Source organism: Blastocystis hominis (genome assembly GCF_000151665.1).
Source record: "Blastocystis hominis, Singapore isolate B (sub-type 7) whole genome shotgun sequence assembly, scaffold_15".
NCBI lineage: Eukaryota > Bigyra > Opalinata > Blastocystidae > Blastocystis > Blastocystis hominis.
This window is the reverse complement of record NW_013171822.1, coordinates 107,690-125,643: the sequence shown is the minus strand read 5'-3', so window position 1 is coordinate 125,643 and position 17,954 is coordinate 107,690. Positions and strand designations below refer to the sequence as shown.

Sequence of the window (17,954 nt, the reverse complement as noted above, 5' to 3'; positions counted from 1 at the left end):
GATGAGCAAGAGAGTAGTCAAAAGGAGATAGACGTTGCACCAATTGACTCTCATTTTTTGTTTTCATTTCAGATTTGGGATGTGTAAAGCAGTTTGTAAAACAGTTAAAATAGAGCGTCAATGGTCTAATGGTTAGGATTCTACCCTTCCAAGGTAGAGGTCCGGGTTCAATTCCCGGTTGACGCATTTTTCTTTATCTTTCTTTTTTCTTCTTTTCTCATCCAACTTTTCCACCTCCATTTCACCTATTTTTACTCATAGTTTTATCCAATCCATGCCAAACCCACAATCCAATACTCCACACTTGATTGACAAAATAATTGTGTTTTGCTTCACTCAATTCCCGCGGTGAATCGTGGAAAGGGGAAACGAGAAATGGAGAAGTTTTAGATTCATTTCATAATTTACCTTGAAAACTATCAGATGCTGCGCATTGTAAACAGATTCAGTCTTCCTACTCTGAGATCTTTCTCCTCCCGCATTACTATTGACAACATCAACCAGCACATTCGCACTGCTGACTATGCTGTCCGTGGAGAGGTTGTGATTCGCGCTAACGAGATTGACGCCGAGATGAAGAAGGGCAAGAAGTTCCCCTTCGATTCTCTGCTTTACTGCAACGTCGGTAATCCTCAGGCTATTTGCCAGAAGCCCATCACCTTCCTGCGTGAGGTGCTGTGCATCACCTCGTGGCCCGAGGTTGCTGAGAAGCATCCTGAGATGTTCCACCCCGATGCCATCCAGAGAGCCAAGGAGCTGCTGGCTGCCAACCCCGGTGGTTCGGGTGCCTACTCGCAGACTGCTGGAGTGGGTAAGGTTCTGGAGGATGTGGCTGCTTACATTACGAAGCGTGACGGTTTCCCCGCTGATCCCAAGAACATTTTCCTGACGAACGGTGCTTCCCAGGGTATTCAGGACTGCCTGAAGCTGCTGATTGACAAGCCTACGGATTGCATTCTGATTCCCATTCCCCAGTACCCTCTGTACTCTGCTTCGATCCACGTGTTCGGAGGCCAGTACGAGCCCTACTATCTGAACGAGAAGAACGACTGGGCTCTGGACCCCGCTGACATTGAGAAGTCGATCAAGAGCGCCCGCGCGAAGGGTCTGACGGTGAAGGCGATCGCTGCGGTGAACCCGGGCAACCCGACCGGCAAGTGCTTCACTCGCGAGAACATCGAGGACATTTGCAAGATCTGCGCGCGCGAGAACATCGTGATCATGGCCGATGAGGTGTACCAGGAGAACATCTACCGCCCTGGCGACAAGTTCATCTCCTTCAAGAAGGTGATGTGCGAGCTGGGTCTGAACTGCCAGATGATGTCCTTCCACTCGACCTCGAAGGGATACTGGGGTGAGTGCGGACGCCGCGGTGGCTACGTGGAGCTGGTGAACTTCCCCGATGACGTGCGCGCCGAGCTGTACAAGCTGCTGTCGATCTGCTGCTGCTCGAACGTAGACGGCCAGTACACCATGGACGTGATGATCAACCCGCCCAAGCCCGGTGATGCCTCCTACGAGCTCTTCCAGAAGGAGAAGAACGGCATTCTGGAGTCGCTGAAGGTGCGCGCGAAGAAGCTGTCGACCGCTCTGAACAAGCTGGACGGCGTGTCCTGCCTGTCGGTGGACGGTGCTCTCTACACCTACTTCCGCCTCACCATGCCTCCCAAGGCCATCGAGGAGGCCAAGAAGCAGGGAAGAGCCGCCGATGCCATGTACTGCATGGATCTCCTCAACGAGGCCGGAGTCGTGTGCGTGCCTGGAAGTGGATTCGGACAGGAGGAGGGAACTTACCATGTCCGCTCCACCATTCTGCCCCCTGAAAACGAGATCGATCAGGTCGTGGAGAGAATGAACAACTTCCACAAGAAGTGGATGGCTAGATACCAATAAATAAGAAGGACGATGAGGATGAAAGTTGTTGTTGTAGATTAACGTGGATTGTTTGTTGATATACTTACACATACATACATATAAGAATAATAATAATGAGTTATCAAATGGGAAGTGTGCGATGATAGAAACGTGACCTCAGTGATTTCCCTGACCTCTCGAAATCAATGGACAACGAAGATGAAATGATGAATCTATGGCTGGTAGCGCAGGCACAGCACATAGAATCTCTTGTTCAACGCGTTCAAACATTAGGTAACAACGAAGGATGGAATTGATTGTTTCGTAGAAAATAGTGCAGATGCTGGCGAGAGCAGCATTCAAAATTCAAAATCATATTTGCTTTCTTCAGAATCGCCAAACGCTGATTCCGATGAGTTAATACGGATCACAAAGTTAAATGAAGACTTAATAAACGAGAATAATCGCTTAGCCATAGAACTAGAATCAAAAAACAAGCAGATTCAAGAATTGCAAGCAACAATCCAAGGAGATAAGAGTAGTTATGGCGCGATTCAAAGTCAATCTATCGAGCAAATTCGCATGTTGAGTGAAGAAAACAAACGTTTAAAGGAAGAACTATTATCACTCCGTTCTGATAACGCGCTCCTAAAGAGCCAAAAAGAAATGGCATCGGGTGCTGAGAATGTGATATCCTTGAAACAAGAAATCGACCGTTTACGGAGAGAATTGGAGCTGCAGAAACTCCAGCAGCCCCAGCAACCCCAGCAACCCTTCCAAGCGCAGCAATCGCAGCAACCCCAGCAACCCCAGCAACCCCAGCAACCCCAGCAACCCCAGCAACCCTTCCAAGCGCAGCACGCGTTCAGCAAAACCCTCCAGGTCGAGAACCTCTCTGTTCCCGAGCTTCGCTCCCTCCTACAAAGCATGCACAACCAATGCGAAGGCCTGACCGACTACCACAACCATATCGAAGAAACCGTCGATCGGTTCCTCAGCGAAACGCTTCCGCAAGAGCATCTCCCCGCGCCAGGCACGCCCACCCACACCAAAATCGAGCTCCTCGTGGAGTCCCTGCGCTCCGCGTCCGTCTACGCCGCGGAAATCGCGGATCTGCGGGAGAAGGCGGAGGCGAACTATCAGTGCAGCCAGGAGTGGGAGCAGGAAGCCAACCGGCTCCAAGACCAGCTCACGAACAGCACGGAAACCAGCGACTACCTCCGCTCCTGCGTGGACTGCGCGCAGCACTACCTCTTCCGCCTGGTGGGCTCCGACTTCTCGCAGCACTTCTACGACCGCGCGTTTTTGGAGGCGCAGTTCCAGCTGGTCTGCAAGCGCTCCGAGAAGCTGCTCGCCGAGTACCAGAGCGTCCGACAGCGCCTCGAGCACCGCGCGGTCGACGCTTCGACGCCCGATCCGGCGATGCTGGCGCGGATCCGAAGGCTGATTCAGAGCGTGGGGGAGCGGCTGAACTTCCTGGACCGCGCGAGCGCGGCGAGCCCTGCGAGCTGGGCGGCGCTGGAGAGCTGCCTGCAGGACGTGTTCACGTTCGCGGACGTGGTGGTGCCGAAGACGAGGGAGACGATCGTGAAGAAGGACGGCGAGATCCGCCGGTTGCAGCGCGAGTTAAAGCGCCTGCGGCCGTTCGAGGCCTCGGGCATTCTCTGCCTTGTTTGCATCAACAAACACGCCACAGAATCACTTTGTTCACCACCGGATTGGACTCGCTCACGCTCTTGTTGGGGCAGATCGTGTACTCCGAGAGGCGCACGCCCTTCCGGAACGTCACGTCCTCGCCCGAGAACACGCTCTCCAGCTCCACGCCCTCCTGCAGGCGATTCCGCCAGCCCACGATGCAGTTCCGCACGACGCACTTCGCCTCCAGCACGGTGCCCTCGAGGATCGTCGCGTTCTCCACCACGCAGCCCTCGCCCAGCTTCACATCCTTCCCCAGCACCACGTTCGGACCCACGCGGCAGTTCGCTCCCACCTCCGCCGTCGCATGCTACGCGTTCTTCCTCTCCCTCTTCCCCACCTTCAGCACGTTCCCCTGCGCCCAGCTCGCCTCCACGAACTCGCTCTCGTTCACCAGCTGCTTCGTCGCGCCCTGCAGGCCGCGCACGTGCGACAGATAGAGCGCGGTGCCCTTCAAATAGTCGCGCGGCTGCCCGATGTCCATCCAGAACCCGCGGAGAACCATCCGGTACAGCTGCTTGTCCTCCGCCATCTTCGGGAAGATCTCGCGCTCGATCGACGTTGGCTTGTTCTACGCGTCAGAAAGGGGAAACGGGGAAACGGGGATGCGACGGATCATCGAGGCGTTGAACAGATAGATACCCGCGTTGATGTGGTTCCCCACGTATTCTTTGGGCTTCTCAACGAAGCGCTCGATGCGGCCCTGGGATTAAACAGAGGAATGGGCACTACCGTTTCGTCAGCCAGGACCACGCCGTATTTGGAAGGATCCTCCGTGCATGTCACCTAGCTTGGAGAGCGCAGAGCAAGATTACGACAATGGTGCCTTCCTTACCGTGATTTCGGTGGAAGTCAATGAGCTCCTGAAGGGGATAACAGCAAGATACATCACTAGTGAAAAGAAAAGCAGAAGCAAGAAAGTACCTATTAAACACAAAGAAAAGGTCCTCATCTTCAAGATACTTCTTGGCCAGAACGATCGGACCCGCTACGATAAAAAAAAGATTGATAAACGTACCAGTTCCCATAGGGATATCTTCCACAGAAATAATGATTTCAATACCATACTAAGCAATAAAATAGAGGAAAACAAAGAAAAACAGTTTCCTTCACGAAGGGGATCACATCAATAATCTGTTGGGGCTTGTAACTGCACGCCAAAACAACTTGCTTCACTCCCACCTCCGCCAAGGCCTTTAGCTGATGAAAAACAATCGGACTAGTTCAAAAAGAAGCACATCGTTTACAGGTTGCAAAATTCAACTAAAGGCTTCGCCTTCGTAAAGGTAAAAGGTCGGAGACGCGTTCCAAATCCACCAACAAGAATAAGAGCTTTCATTACTACGAAAAAATGAAGGAACGGGGGAAGATGCAGTTTCTCTTTTTGGCATTGACTTTTGTTATCTTCTTGTTTAGTGTACTCTGTCACAAACAACTCTAGGTAACTACTTAAACTTTTCCTCCTCGGCTGCTATGGATGCAAAGAACTCGCTGAGCAAAGCATCCTCCTCCTCCTTCTTTTCCTTCTCCTCTATCTTCTTTGTACTTCCTCCAGACTCGTCTCGGATCAGTTCCGCTTGGATTTTGCGACCATCGAACAGACGGCCATTCAGAGACGAAAAACACTGCAAAGCTTCCTTCTCGTTCGAAAAGCGAAGAAGCACGAGTAGCTCCATTTCATTCACCGCGATTCCTGTCAGGGTACCGTACTCCTGAGCCTGCTGTTCCACATCTTCTCTTAGGTCGGTCATATACTCTATAAAATGTAGCTCCACATAAAGAGAAACGCCGATCTGCACAGTTCTCTGTCGTAAACATGTTCGAGAGACGAACAACGGTTAGTTGAGAAGAGGATAGGTCATTCATCTCGGTTTTGAGAGTTTTTACACGCTCTCGTTCTACAGTAAGACGGACACCCTTCGCTACTTCCGAATGGTTATACTAGAGATGAGTTAAACGGAGTCACTACTAATTCTTTGCAACGCTTAGCTCCCTGCTTGGTTACATATTGAACGAATATTGTATGAGAAGTGGGAGTCGATGTTCTAGTAAATACAGATAGAATGGATCCAACACTTCAAAAGCTTCTACTTCTCCTGCTCTCGACAAAAAGCTTCCTACAATATGAATCGTATCATGCTACAAACCAATTTCAGATTTCGTATAGCGGCTTGGCATGTTATATATGATAAGTCGATCCACCTTTCTAAAAGTCGTATAAGAACACTGAAGATACTCGATTCGAACTCTCCTTTCCTTTTTAGGTATAGGCTTTTGCAAATAGCTCTTAATACGTGAGAGGGCCTCTTCATTTCGTTTATCTTCTTGCTAGAACAGAAAAAAGCATAAGGAGCCACATACTTCAAAAAGTTTGAGATAGGATGGGGGTAAGGTGGCTCTATAATCCGTTTCTTGATTTTTTCCAAGTAACAGACCGAGAAGAATGTGGCGATCATATATCCCAGCACTATCGATGTTTCTTTGGTATAAGAGCTCTTTAATTTCCGTTGTGGACAATTTTTCAACAGCTTCAGAGTTCATTACCAAAATTGTGTGAATCAACATAGGTGAAACGTTGTATTTTGTAATATATAACTAAAGAAGGTTTTCGGAGAAAAGAGAAGAATTGTTAATAAAGGAAACGGCGATAAACACAAGATAGGGTTTGATTTATGCGATATTTAGTTTGGAAATAGGTTTAATAATGACTGTAAAAGGCTGTTATTTAGGAACAGAAGTGGGGTTGTTATTTCTGTAATCGCCATATACTAATATCTATGAAATATTGCTTGGAATTTGTTAAAGATTATCTATTTAAATTTGCTTTTATATGGATATGCAACATAAGGATAAAACAATACTCATAACTAGAAAATACAAATACAGATTTGTATTAAAATTAACAGTAATGATATGTATGAAAGGAAATCATTAAAGGTTATGACTCAGTGATATTGACATTGATGATACTAGCAGATCACTCAACTGATGTGCTATTCCTGATTATTTAAATCGAGAGTAAGAGTGTTAGATAATAACTAGCTCAATTGTTATCTAATGATGACTACGAAATATGACTGAGATCTCAATAGTAGACGATACGTATATACACTCACACAAATGCAATCATCTTTTACTATGGGCAAATCAATATACCTAAAAGCATATATTAATAAACCCATTGTAAAAAACAAAATACCAATAATGGATCATTATCATTAAAATCAAACACAATCAATCGATTAATCAATATATGATAAAAACATGACGATGACTACTTTGACCACATCCAATATCCCTATCACACCATTCACAAATATCAAAGTTATTATCACAACAATACTCTAGGTCAAAAAATCTGTGTGTTTCATTCATTTTCAACTCTGCCCTTGATTTTCAAATGGTACAACCTTAAAACTGAATATCCACAGAATCATTTGTGTTCTTGACATCTCTATAAAAAAAACTCTTTAGATACATGATATCCCCACCAACCATTAAGAAAAAAGCCAACCAAATCTGTAACACCCTCACACACACAAACAATTCTATTTTTCACATTCTCCTTCCTACCACTGCTACTACCACCACCACCCCTATCGTATCAAACAAACACCCCTCAACTATTTAATTTTCTCAGCAAACCGCGTCTGCGACGTCTGCAAAACATTCAAAAAGCACGGCTGGGCCACCGAGATATCGTACGAGTGCAGCGTCTGTCGATGCAGCATCAGCCACACGCCCTCCTCATTCGCGATCTCCTCGCTCCCCAGAAACAGCACGCCGCTCGGGATCTTCCCCACGACCTCTCCCTTGATGCTCGGCGCGTTCCGAATATTATGCAGCGCCTGCCCTGCCCTTCACCGCCCCTCCATCGCCTACCCCGCGGGAACAGCGACCGGTAAATGAGCACGTCGCTCGGATAGCAGATGGGATCATACCCGCGCTTCTCCACGAGCAGCCAGCTCCGATCTACGCCTCACTTCCTCGCCGCTCGCCCACTGGTGGCGTCGTCCAGCAGCGCCCAGGTGCCTTCGCAGGTGTACAGCACGTCCTTCGCGGGCACCTGCATCTCTACCGCTCATTTTTTCCTCACTTCGCTACGCGCAGGGATCCGACTCGTCATTCCGCGCGCCAGCGACGGGTTGTCGCGCACTCCGCAGTTCACCAGCGACACGAACTGCGTGCCTCGGCACTGCTCCACGGCCGCCAGCGTCGCCACGCACGGCGCTCGGTCCTTTCTTCGCGCGTTGAACCGCGCCAGCTGCTGCACCGCCGAGTTCATATGCATCGTCCGCTTCGATTCGAACTGCATCCACCGCATCGAGCACGCCTGCTTCGCCGTCGCGCGGTGGTGCGGGTTCGGCACCAGCAGCGCCGCGATGAACTCCTTCGCCTCCTCGCTCACCGCGCTCCACTGCGCCTCGTGGAACTGAAACGCGCCGCTCACGATCAGACGCAGCGCCGCGAAGTCGTTCGACTGCGGAAACGGCGGGTACCCGCACAGCCTACCCGTCACGCAGCCCCGCGGGGAAGACAGGATGTACGTGATCACGCCCAGCGACCAGAGGTCCACCGCAGGACCGTAGCGTTCCCCGCGGATAATCTCGGGCGCCGAGTACCCGGGCGTTCCGCAGACGGTGCGGAGCGAGTTCGTTCCGTTGGACTATTCGTGAGATTCCCGCGGGGATACGTAAGCGGCGAACCCGAAATCGGCGATCTTGATGTGGTTCCAGTCGTTGGGCTGCGCGAGCAGGACGTTTTCGGGCTTTAAATCGCGGTGAACGATGCCCTTCTCGTGGCAGTAGCGCAGCGTGTAGAGCAGAGTGCGCACCACGATCTGTGCTTCGCGCTCGGAATACAATTCCCGGTTCAGAATGGCGTCGAACAGCTCGCCGCCCTCCGCCAGCTCCTCGATGATGTAAAAGTACTGCGCGTCCTGCAGGAAGTCCTTCAGCGAGATCACGTGCGGGTGCGACCGCAGCTCGTACATGATTCGGCACTCCCTCTACACTCGACTCCCGCGGGGAATCGCCACTTTAAGCGAGGATACGTCGCGGTCGCTGAGGTCGGCTTTGCGGATGATTTTGGCGGCAACGACTTCGCCGGTGGCGGTTAAAACGGCCTTGCGGACGGTTCCGTACTTTCCGTGACCCAAAACGTCGCCGAAGGAAAGGACATCAGTGATGATGCAGTCGGTGGGTTCGAGCTCGGAGAGACTGATGGGGTCCACGTCGGCCATGGTGTCGTCGAAGCCGTCGACGAGGCCGGCGATGTAGCTAAGCATGTTGTCGTTGAGGTACATTGATTTGCATCGCTTGAATTCCTCGAAGAAGGAGGCCGCGCTAGGAGTGATGAGAAGGGAGTAAGAGGAAGGCGGTACAAGGCTTTCTGAGTGACGAGCTGCTCGATGGGATGCTGATTCTGATACAACTCGATCTCCATGAGATAGTTCTTGATATCGGATTGGTTGTTCGATTCGTCCAGCTTACACATGATTAGACTCAGCTCGGGGTCCAGCTCGGCACCCTACCATCAATTAACAAAAGCAAACAATTACACTGTCGGAAGACAGAGAACGGGAAGTGTTGGATCGCAAAAATGCAGGTGTTGTTAATGATTCGGTAAAGAGACTATGTTCTTCCTTCCACGCTTGCTCCATACAGCAGTACCACCGTCGCGCCTCATCGGCGGTAGAAAATGCAAACCAGTAGGTTATTCTTTTAGTCTACATCGATTAAAGATTCTCACAGAACCTACTTGAACTGCTATGCAAAAATTCTTATGGTTATTGTAGCCCGTTTGGCGAATGGTAATAATCTCAACATAAGGACAACTAAAGCGAGGAGCGGTATTTTCGGTATCTGAAACTAAAATATCCTTAGTAGACACCCGTAGCCAGCACGGGACCCACCTTTTCATCACACTTTTCTATTAGATCACAAAACACACATATCTCAACTTGACGTTCACAGCTCCCTTGCATGATAATATGCAAAGAAGTAGAACTCAGCGAATTACTCATTTAGCCTAAATATATGCGTTTTTATTCTATTGAAGACCTGGCACAAAAACCAAAAATCCCCGTTACAACAGCACTCTTCTCATACTGTATTCCAAACGAATACATGCATTATCTGCAATCGCATCCTTTTGCTGTACTCTAGAGCCTACTATACGTTTATGGTTCCGAAAAAAAACAATGCTCTGGGGGATAACGGAGGGTCATGAATCCATGATTTCATGGTAGGGAAAATCGTGTTAAGTATGATAATGCACTTTATAATCCAAGATACTTGTCAAACTTCTTCGCTTGTTGCGCAGATATGATTCTCATTTCGACGTAATGTCCACTGATTTGGATGATACACTGAAGGAATTAAATCATCATGAAGTTATTCTTGATGAGAGTCTCTTATCGGATGCTGTTACGATCTTTGTACATTTATTCCTATTCATTTAGCGGCAGAACACAAGTCTTCCTGTTTGTAATTCGTTTACGTTTTATCGGTTGTGTTTAAAGAGCAATCCCACGTATCAGTGGGCATGTGAGGCAGAAGCAGAAAATCAAGTGTAGCCCTCATCTACAGAAGTGTCATAGGTGCAGTGGTCTCCGTGAGAAAAGATAAGGGGCTTCTCATCATTTCCCTTGCAGTGAAAGCTTCTTATCGAAACTATGGAGTCGGACATTCTCTGCTTAAAAAGCTGAAAGAGACTTGCTTGAAAGACAAGCTAGAAGAAATCCACTTGCATATATCCGTTTACAGCCTAAGCAGCTAGGTTTTCATAACAGTAGGTGCAGGAAACGAACGAAGATGCCATACGCTTTTACAAGAGAGAGGGGTTCATTGAGAGAGAGCGAATTAGCAACTTCTATAAGCGTTTGGAACATAAGACTGCGATTCACATGGTGTACAGAGTGTGAGAAAACAAACCAATGGTACGCATCTTCGAACTTATCAATACTTTGTCTGGAAGACTGTAGTTTGTTGTTAATAAAGATCCACTGCTTGAGATCGTGACCCTTCTTCTCATAGGATGTATCGTACATGTAGGGAAGAATCAAAGGGATGTTCTTGCAGAAAAGGACAACATGGACCTATGAATCGCGAGCTCTGGGAAATGATACATAATTGTATCCCTCTTTCAAAGGGCATGGCTTGGGCTCCGAGATGAGAATCATCTCCACACGATCAAAGTCAAAAGCGGTATCGCATTCCACTCGATTTACGTAGCAATCGTCTTCTTTCGTAATCGCCATGTGAACAGTCAAGGAAACAAGGCAATCAGCAAAAAAGATATATTATTCACTTTTACGGGCAGACAGCTGCTGCCACACGATTTTAGACGCTGTATCTCATCCCGGACCTACAGAAGAGAATGTTCGCAAAGTCTCCACTTGCTCGTCCACCCATTTCGCTACTTCCACCTCTTTATATGGATTTTCCTTTTTCTCGCTCGTTTTCGTCGAAGGAACCATTGTTTTGAAATAGTCCAGTTTTTTGGTTTATTGGATCTGTTGCTATTATCCAATTATTTAAAAAGTACCGGATTCATTATTGCTACTTGGGTAGTTGTCATCCATAAAGATTGGTTAATATCCAAACCAAACATATTTTCTCGTAATTAGGCAGTTCGATATCTTTTCTATTTCATAATTGCTTTTTGATTACTCATGGATGTTAAAACGGAAACTCCGCATGAATCTGCAAAGTTTTCCCCCGTTGAAGAAAACAAAACATATACTCCCCAAGAGGAAACGACGTCTGCAGACCCGCACCTAGATCAGTCTCAACTCGATTCTAGTGATTTGGTAACAAGTGAAACCAATCCGGGAGCATTGACTCCAACAGCAGTCGAATCGCCTATAGAAACGAAGACAGTACAGCATCGGAAACGATTTTCAATGTATAGGAAGCAGAAGGAGAAGAAGTGATGGGTGATAATTCGATTGGTGAAGGTGGGAACAATATCGGTCGATGGACAGCTGCAGAACACGCAAAATTCTTAGAAGGATACAGACTCTATGGGAAGGATTGGAGGCGTATCTCCACAATCGTTTGTTCGAGATTTTGTTAACTAAAATTCAGGTAACAACGCGAACATTGATTCAAATCCGCACACACGCCCAGAAATTCTTTCTCAAAAACGACTTCTCCACGAAATACGATCGGATGAACGACGGAGGCGAGCCAACCGATCGTCGTCACAAAGTATTTAGAATATAAACTAACACTCCCTAATCCGCTAGAAATCGAAGATGCGATCCCACAGTCGATCCACCTATCAGATCTCCTCCAAAGCGCCTTCTCGCTCTACCAACGTCGTCATGACGCGCTCGCGCACCGCCAGTCCCATCCCCGAAGAGCACACGACTCCCAAGCCCGACCTCCACGACGAGCCCCAGCCCTCCCAGCCCTCCGTGCGAATCCCCGCGGAATACATCTCGCCGAAGGACGCCAGCGACTCGGAATTGCTGATTCCTCGACACTACAAGCGGTCGATGCGTCCGTCGTCGATGCCTTTGGCCTCGTCGGACTGTTTCAGTCGTCGAATCACGCCGATGGGGTTCTATGACATGAAGGATCGGATGTGGCAGGAAAGACAATTCGCGACCGTGGTGCTGGGAATGCTCATGAAACACGCGTACGAGGAGTCTGAAGAGGAGGGGAGGAAGCCTGCGGAGAATGGGGAAACGGGGAAACTGGGAGGAAGTGGAGAAGTGAAGAGAAAGGAGGAAAAAGAGAAAGAAAAAGAAAAAGAAAAGGAGAAGGAGATAGGGAAGGAGGAAAAGGAGAAAGGAGAAACAAACATGGAAACCGAGAAGAGTGAATCGAAAGAGGAGTCAAAAGAAGACCAAGAAAAACCAAAAGAAACAGAAGAAACAGAATCGAAAGATCCAAAGCAAAATGAAATCGAAAATCAAATTGCGAAATTGAAACTAGAAATCAAACCCGAACCTTCTTCTACCTCTCCTCCCCCTCCACCCCCTGCTTCCACTGTTTCTACTGTTTCTACCAGCGAATCCTCTGAACCCAAACCATCTTCTGGACCCTCTGGATCTTCTGGACCCTCTGGATCTTCTGGACCCTCTGGATCTTCTGGACCCTCTGGATCTTCTGGACCCTCTGGATCTTCTGGACCCTCTGGATCTTCTGGACCCTCTGGATCTTCTGGACCCTCTGGATCTTCTGGATCCGATTCCCACATTCGCAAAGTATCGATCGTGGACCAAATCAAGCGTCCTCCCTCCACTTTGAAGCCCACGCTCCACCTCACAAACCCCGACACGCTCTTCCTCCAGCTCGGAAAAGACGAGGAGGAAGAGGACTACCGAGTCGACCGCAACGCTCCCAAAACGCCCGCCAACGCGAAGGGAAAGCGATCTGCTCTTCACATGGTAGCTCGCCTTCACACTCTTGCTCACTCCAAGGCGGTTCTTTCCTCCGAGCAGGACACGCGCGCCTTCCTCAACGCCAACAAAGACAGCGGATCCGCCAACGCTCACTACGTCAATCTGCACGACTCCCACGGTTTTACGCCACTTATGACCGCCACCTGTCTCCGCGACAGCGTAACGGCCCTCAACATCACGAAACTCCTCATCGAGGCCGTTTCACTCCATCGAATTCGTGAAGAATAGGGAGCCAGCATCACGCCCTGCGATCGCGACGGCAATACCGCGGTTATGTGGGCTGCGATCGTTGGAAATCCAGGTAGAAGCGCGTAGTATGGCTGACGCCCAGTGATTCTTCGGTATTTAATCGATCAGGGCGGCAACGTCGATCAGCAGAACAATGCGGGCAACACGTGTCTCCACCTCAGTCTCCTCGAGGGGCGTTTCGACTGCGCGAAACTCCTCCTCGAGGAATGCAAAGCGGACATTTCTCTCCGCAATCACCAGCACCAAACCCCGCTCTCCCTCCTCAACAGCGAATCCAGCCGTAGGTTTCCCCGTTTCCCTTCTTCGCAGCCTTCCCCGCGGAAGAGCGTCACCACCTGCGCGAGATCTTCTACCGCGTGCATCCGCGGCTTCGCACGGTCATCCTGCACCACCCCGACTGCAATCTCCACATTCCGCGCACCTCCGGCACGCAGGGCGCCAATCCGTGGGAAGCTCCGCCGCGAATAACCGCGATTCTTCAGGCCCTCCACGCGCAGATCGATGATTGGGCGGTGTGCTACGACTCGGGCTTTCCTATCGCGGGGAAGCAGGAGATTCTGAAGGCGCACTCGCTGCGGTACTTCCAGCTGCTCTACAAACTCGACAGCGAGCTCATGCAGGGACAATCCGTGGCGTTTACGCCGCACGTGCAGCAGGGATTCGGCGTGCCCAGCGAGAAAATCAAAGACGAGGGCATCTGCGATACCTCCTTCAGCAAGGGCTCCCTCCAAGCCGCGCTTCGAGCCGCCGGCGGAGCCATTGCCGGCGTGGATAAAGGTGAAAACCGCGGTTTTGTCTGAAGCGTAGTGTGCTCTGGGGAGTTTCGGAACGCGTTCGTGTGCGTGCGGCCGCCGGGACATCACGCGGGAACGGACGGGTTGTTGACCACGGCGTCGTCGTGCGGGTTCTGCGTGTTCAACAACGTGATGATCGCGGCGTTCCACGCGCTGGAAAAATACCCCCAGATCGTCAAGAAAATCGCGATTGTCGATATCGGTGCGTGTATAACAGGGAAATAACAGACAGACATCCACCACGGCAACGGCACCGAGCAGATTCTCCAGAAATACAACCATCCCGAGCAGTTTTTGTTCTGGTCCTCGCACATCTATTTCCGCGTTTTGATTGGCTGAACGGGTTTTTCGTGCAGGATCTCCACCACGACTACGAGTTTTACCCGGGCACCGGCAAAACCGACCACCTCACCGACAACATCTACAACCAGCCGCTCCAGCCGCTCTGGGAGACCGAGCAGTACCTCCGTTTCCACGTTTCCATGTAGCAACCGCCGGCACGACGGGGAGGGCGGCCGCGTGCTGTTCCGACACGCGGTTTCGGCGCGGTTGCTGCCGCTGTTGCGGAGCTTCGGTCCGGATTTGATCCTGGTGTCGTCGGGGTTCGACGGAGGCTACGGCGACGTGGGGAACCAGCGCTTCATCCCGACGATCCAGGCGGGCATGGACCTGAAAATCGAGGACTACGCGTGGGTGCTGGGGAAGGTGATGGAGGTCGCGAGCGTCTGCTGCGACGGCCGCGTGGTGAGTCTGCTGGAAGGGGGCTACGGGTCCTACAAGCGGCAGAAGGGCTCCAACGACACCGCGTTGGTCAGGTAGAAACGGAGAAACCCGGTCATGCAGAGAGCCGCTGGCGAAGAACGTCGCGGGGCATCTGCGCGGACTGCTCGGCGATTTTGTGGGGGAGAAGGAGAGCTCGAATTCCCGCGGGAGTGCTGGGAACCGCGGGAATCGCGGGAGTGTGTGCGGGTGCGGGGAGCTGCGCGATGAGGAGATGATCGAGTGCGCGGTGGGGAAGAAATGCGGCGGATGGGTGCACTACAGCTGCGCGGGAATCGAAATGGGCTCGCACCAGGAGAGCGACGAGCCGTTCATTTGCCGATGGTGCCGAGCGGAGGGAGTCAATCTGCAGGAGGCGAGGAAGGAGAAGGAGGAGAAGGAGAAGGAGAAGGAGAGGGAGAAGGAGAGGGCGATGCAGGAGAAAGAGGAGGAGAAAATGACGATGCGGCTGCGGAGTCGGAAGAAGGACGCGGATGGAGGGTATTATGGAGGGTATCGGCGCGATGGAGAGAGCGATGAGGAGAATCATCCGCGGCGAAAACGAGGTAGGAAATGGGGAGAGAGTGTGAGAGATAGCGAGATATTCGGGATATGGGCATGCGAGTCGAGAAAGCATTTTGGATGAAGATTATGAACAATAAAAAGTAGCGTGGAACCAACGGAACTGTGTTGAATGAATGAATGAATGAATGAATAATGGAATGTGTGTTTGCATCAAACAATGCACTCATTTAGATTAATACTCTGCTCCATCGCCACGATTGACCCCTCTAAAAGCGGCGGCAGCACGACTTCCTCTCTCCCTGCTTCCTTCTCGTACACCTGCAGCCCCGCGACATACTCCGCGATGGAATAAAACAGATAATGCTGCGTCTCTCACGCCCCTCCAACGCCTACTCGTTGATTCACGCTCACGATCATCTCTTCCGGATGATTAATCTGACGCACCGCCTGACGCACGAACCCATTCAGCTGCTGGCTCAGCGCCGCGTCCACTTCCTAGTCGCTCACGCCTCGCTCTATCGACTACATCGACCGGCTGATTGGCCGGATCGTCCGCCAGCGCGAACTCCGATTTCGACTGCAGGAACACCATCGAAACGCCCGGAATGCGCTTTCTACGTTTCCACTTTTCGTGGTGCTGGAGCAGATGACGTAGCGCTACATGAATCATCCAACCAATCAAATGGAAACAGTCGCGATCGGATTTGGCGCCGATCGGAAGCCTCAGAATGGTTTGCAATTTGTCTTTGTCCAGCTGTGATAAAATACCCTCTATTTTGTGAATGGCAGAAATCGGAGGAACGAGAATCGAGAAGGGAAAGGCGGTCTCTGGGAAGGCGAAAGCAGCGATAAATGAGAATTAAATGAAAGAGGAAGCGAATATTCGCGTCCCAGTGACAAAAAAAGCGGAAGAAATCCGAGAAAAGGTATGAAAAGAACTAGAGAAGCAATGGTGAGGAAACGTGGAAACAAAAGGTGAAACGTGGAAACAAAAGGGATTGGAGAGGAGAAAAAACAATCAAAAATGAATCAAAATGGGTCAAAATAGACCAAATTGTACCCAAATTGGGTCAAAATAGACCAAATTGTACCCAAATTGGGTCAAAATAGACCAAATTGTACCCAAATTGGGTCAAAACTAGACCAAAAAGATCCCCTCGCCCTCAAAACACAAAAACACAATGGAATTCCTCATCGAGCACTCCCCTACCTGGCTTCGAAACTCTCCCTGGAACACATCGGCATTGTTGTACACGAAGGCCAGCACGCGCTTCAAGATCTTCGCTCGACTCTTCTCGCCTCGCCTACCAGCACGTGCTCCTGCTCCAGCAGCCGCTTCATCCCCGTAAAGAAGAACGCGCCGTCGAACTGCGCGGGCAGCGCGGCCCTCTGCGAGAGCAGCACCCAGTCGCCTCGCTCCTCTCGCTTCCGCAGCCTCCACACGGACTGTCTCGCATTATAATCATACCGAACTACTCTCCACTTCCCCGTTTCCCCTACTCTGCTTCACACGGTCCTGTCTCACCAGTTCCTCCCACGCCGCCACCGCTTCTCCCTCGTTCTGCGCCACGCCGCTCACGATCATCGCTTCCTCCGCGTGGATCCGCGTGAATCCTTCCGCCACGCCGTACCGCCGATACGCCGACGCCTCGTACCCCGCGCGCTGCCGCAGCTCCAGCCGCACGAACGCCTCCAGCGTCCGCAGCGCGCGCAGTTCCGCGGGGAGCGCGGGGAACCGCAGCGCGGGGAAGAGCGCAGAGAGCGCGCGGGCGCGAAGCGCGCGGAACCAGGCCTCCAGGTAGGAGCAGCCTAGAGAGAAACGTGGAAACGGAGGTACAGACGAGGACGTCGCCGAGGACGTAGGCGTTACATTGAGAGAAAAGGACCTCGAGAAGACTAGACGTCAGTCCCGCGGGGAGGCGGTACAGATCGAGCAGGACGGGCTCGGCGAGCAGGCTTTCGCTAGGCGTCACCGCGGGGATGGGAGAGAAACCTGGCGCGGAGGCCGGCGGAGTTGAACTCGTAGCGCGAGGAAAACCAGTGCGATCGGATCTGCCCGCAGCGGTACTGGTAGATCACCGAGGCCTGAAACGCCGGGAGAAACGCCCGCAGGACGACGAAGAAGGAGGGGACGCACACGAAGGGGAAGGCTAGAGTGGAAACGTGGAAACGTGGAAACCGGGGAAGGCGGCCTGGCGGCAGGCGTCGACGAACTCGCACCAGGACTGAACGAAGGTGAACAAAAAGCCGTCGTTGACGCGGAATCTAGGTAGAACCGCGGGGAGAGCGGTACCGTTTGGCCCACCAGCCCGGAGTCTGGCAGTCGACGATGCTGTCGGCGACGACACACCAGTAGAAGAGGGAGGGCACGCGCGCTTGGAGGTCGTTGTGGAGGCGTCGGAAGTGCGGGTCGAGCGCGTAATCGACGCTGAGCTGCTCGACAATGCGGGAATAATCGCGGACACGGAGAGGCGGGAGGAGGTCGTCGTCGAGCGGGACGGGAGTAACCGGGGAAATGGAGGACTGGAGGTCGGGGAGCCCGTCGAGAACGTCGCGGTTGGAGGGAAACATGGAGTTGAAGGGACGGGAAGCCTCGTCGGCTTTGAGGTCGGGCTCGAAGACGAAGTCGATCATGGGGGAGGAGCGATGGGAGGGAGAGAAGT

The 17,954-nt window shown here is 51.3% G+C and overlaps 5 protein-coding genes; 2 read left to right on the top strand and 3 right to left on the bottom strand.

Moving 5' to 3' along the window:
• Positions 1-423: 423 nt before the first annotated feature.
• Positions 424-1,938, top strand: GSBLH_T00001954001 (Alanine aminotransferase 2; the record flags this gene model as incomplete). XM_013040445.1 has 1 exon in its annotated part: positions 424-1,938. The coding sequence occupies one exon, from the start codon at positions 424-426 to the stop codon at positions 1,891-1,893; it is 1,470 nt and encodes a 489-aa protein (XP_012895899.1). The 3' UTR covers positions 1,894-1,938.
• Positions 1,939-3,532: 1,594 nt separating this feature from the next.
• GSBLH_T00001953001 (uncharacterized protein) lies at positions 3,533-4,888 on the bottom strand (the record flags this gene model as incomplete). The annotated part of the gene is made up of 9 exons (XM_013040444.1): positions 3,533-3,859; positions 3,890-4,120; positions 4,151-4,252; positions 4,282-4,335; positions 4,365-4,440; positions 4,474-4,537; positions 4,568-4,616; positions 4,651-4,768; positions 4,797-4,888. 9 exons carry the CDS (start codon positions 4,886-4,888, stop codon positions 3,533-3,535), a joined length of 1,113 nt encoding a protein of 370 aa, XP_012895898.1.
• A 2,742-nt stretch (positions 4,889-7,630) lies between these two features.
• GSBLH_T00001952001 (uncharacterized protein) lies at positions 7,631-8,994 on the bottom strand (the record flags this gene model as incomplete). The annotated part of the gene is made up of 5 exons (XM_013040443.1): positions 7,631-8,057; positions 8,088-8,215; positions 8,243-8,557; positions 8,588-8,894; positions 8,933-8,994. 5 exons carry the CDS (start codon positions 8,992-8,994, stop codon positions 7,631-7,633), a joined length of 1,239 nt encoding a protein of 412 aa, XP_012895897.1.
• Positions 8,995-11,528: 2,534 nt separating this feature from the next.
• GSBLH_T00001951001 (uncharacterized protein) lies at positions 11,529-15,485 on the top strand (the record flags this gene model as incomplete). XM_013040442.1 has 7 exons in its annotated part: positions 11,529-11,607; positions 11,640-11,754; positions 14,021-14,209; positions 14,240-14,483; positions 14,518-14,822; positions 14,851-15,332; positions 15,364-15,485. 7 exons carry the CDS (start codon positions 11,529-11,531, stop codon positions 15,426-15,428), a joined length of 1,479 nt encoding a protein of 492 aa, XP_012895896.1. The 3' UTR covers positions 15,429-15,485.
• A 16-nt stretch (positions 15,486-15,501) lies between these two features.
• On the bottom strand, positions 15,502-15,883 carry GSBLH_T00001950001 (uncharacterized protein; the record flags this gene model as incomplete). The annotated part of the gene is made up of 3 exons (XM_013040441.1): positions 15,502-15,654; positions 15,685-15,786; positions 15,818-15,883. 3 exons carry the CDS (start codon positions 15,881-15,883, stop codon positions 15,502-15,504), a joined length of 321 nt encoding a protein of 106 aa, XP_012895895.1.
• Positions 15,884-17,954: the final 2,071 nt, after the last annotated feature.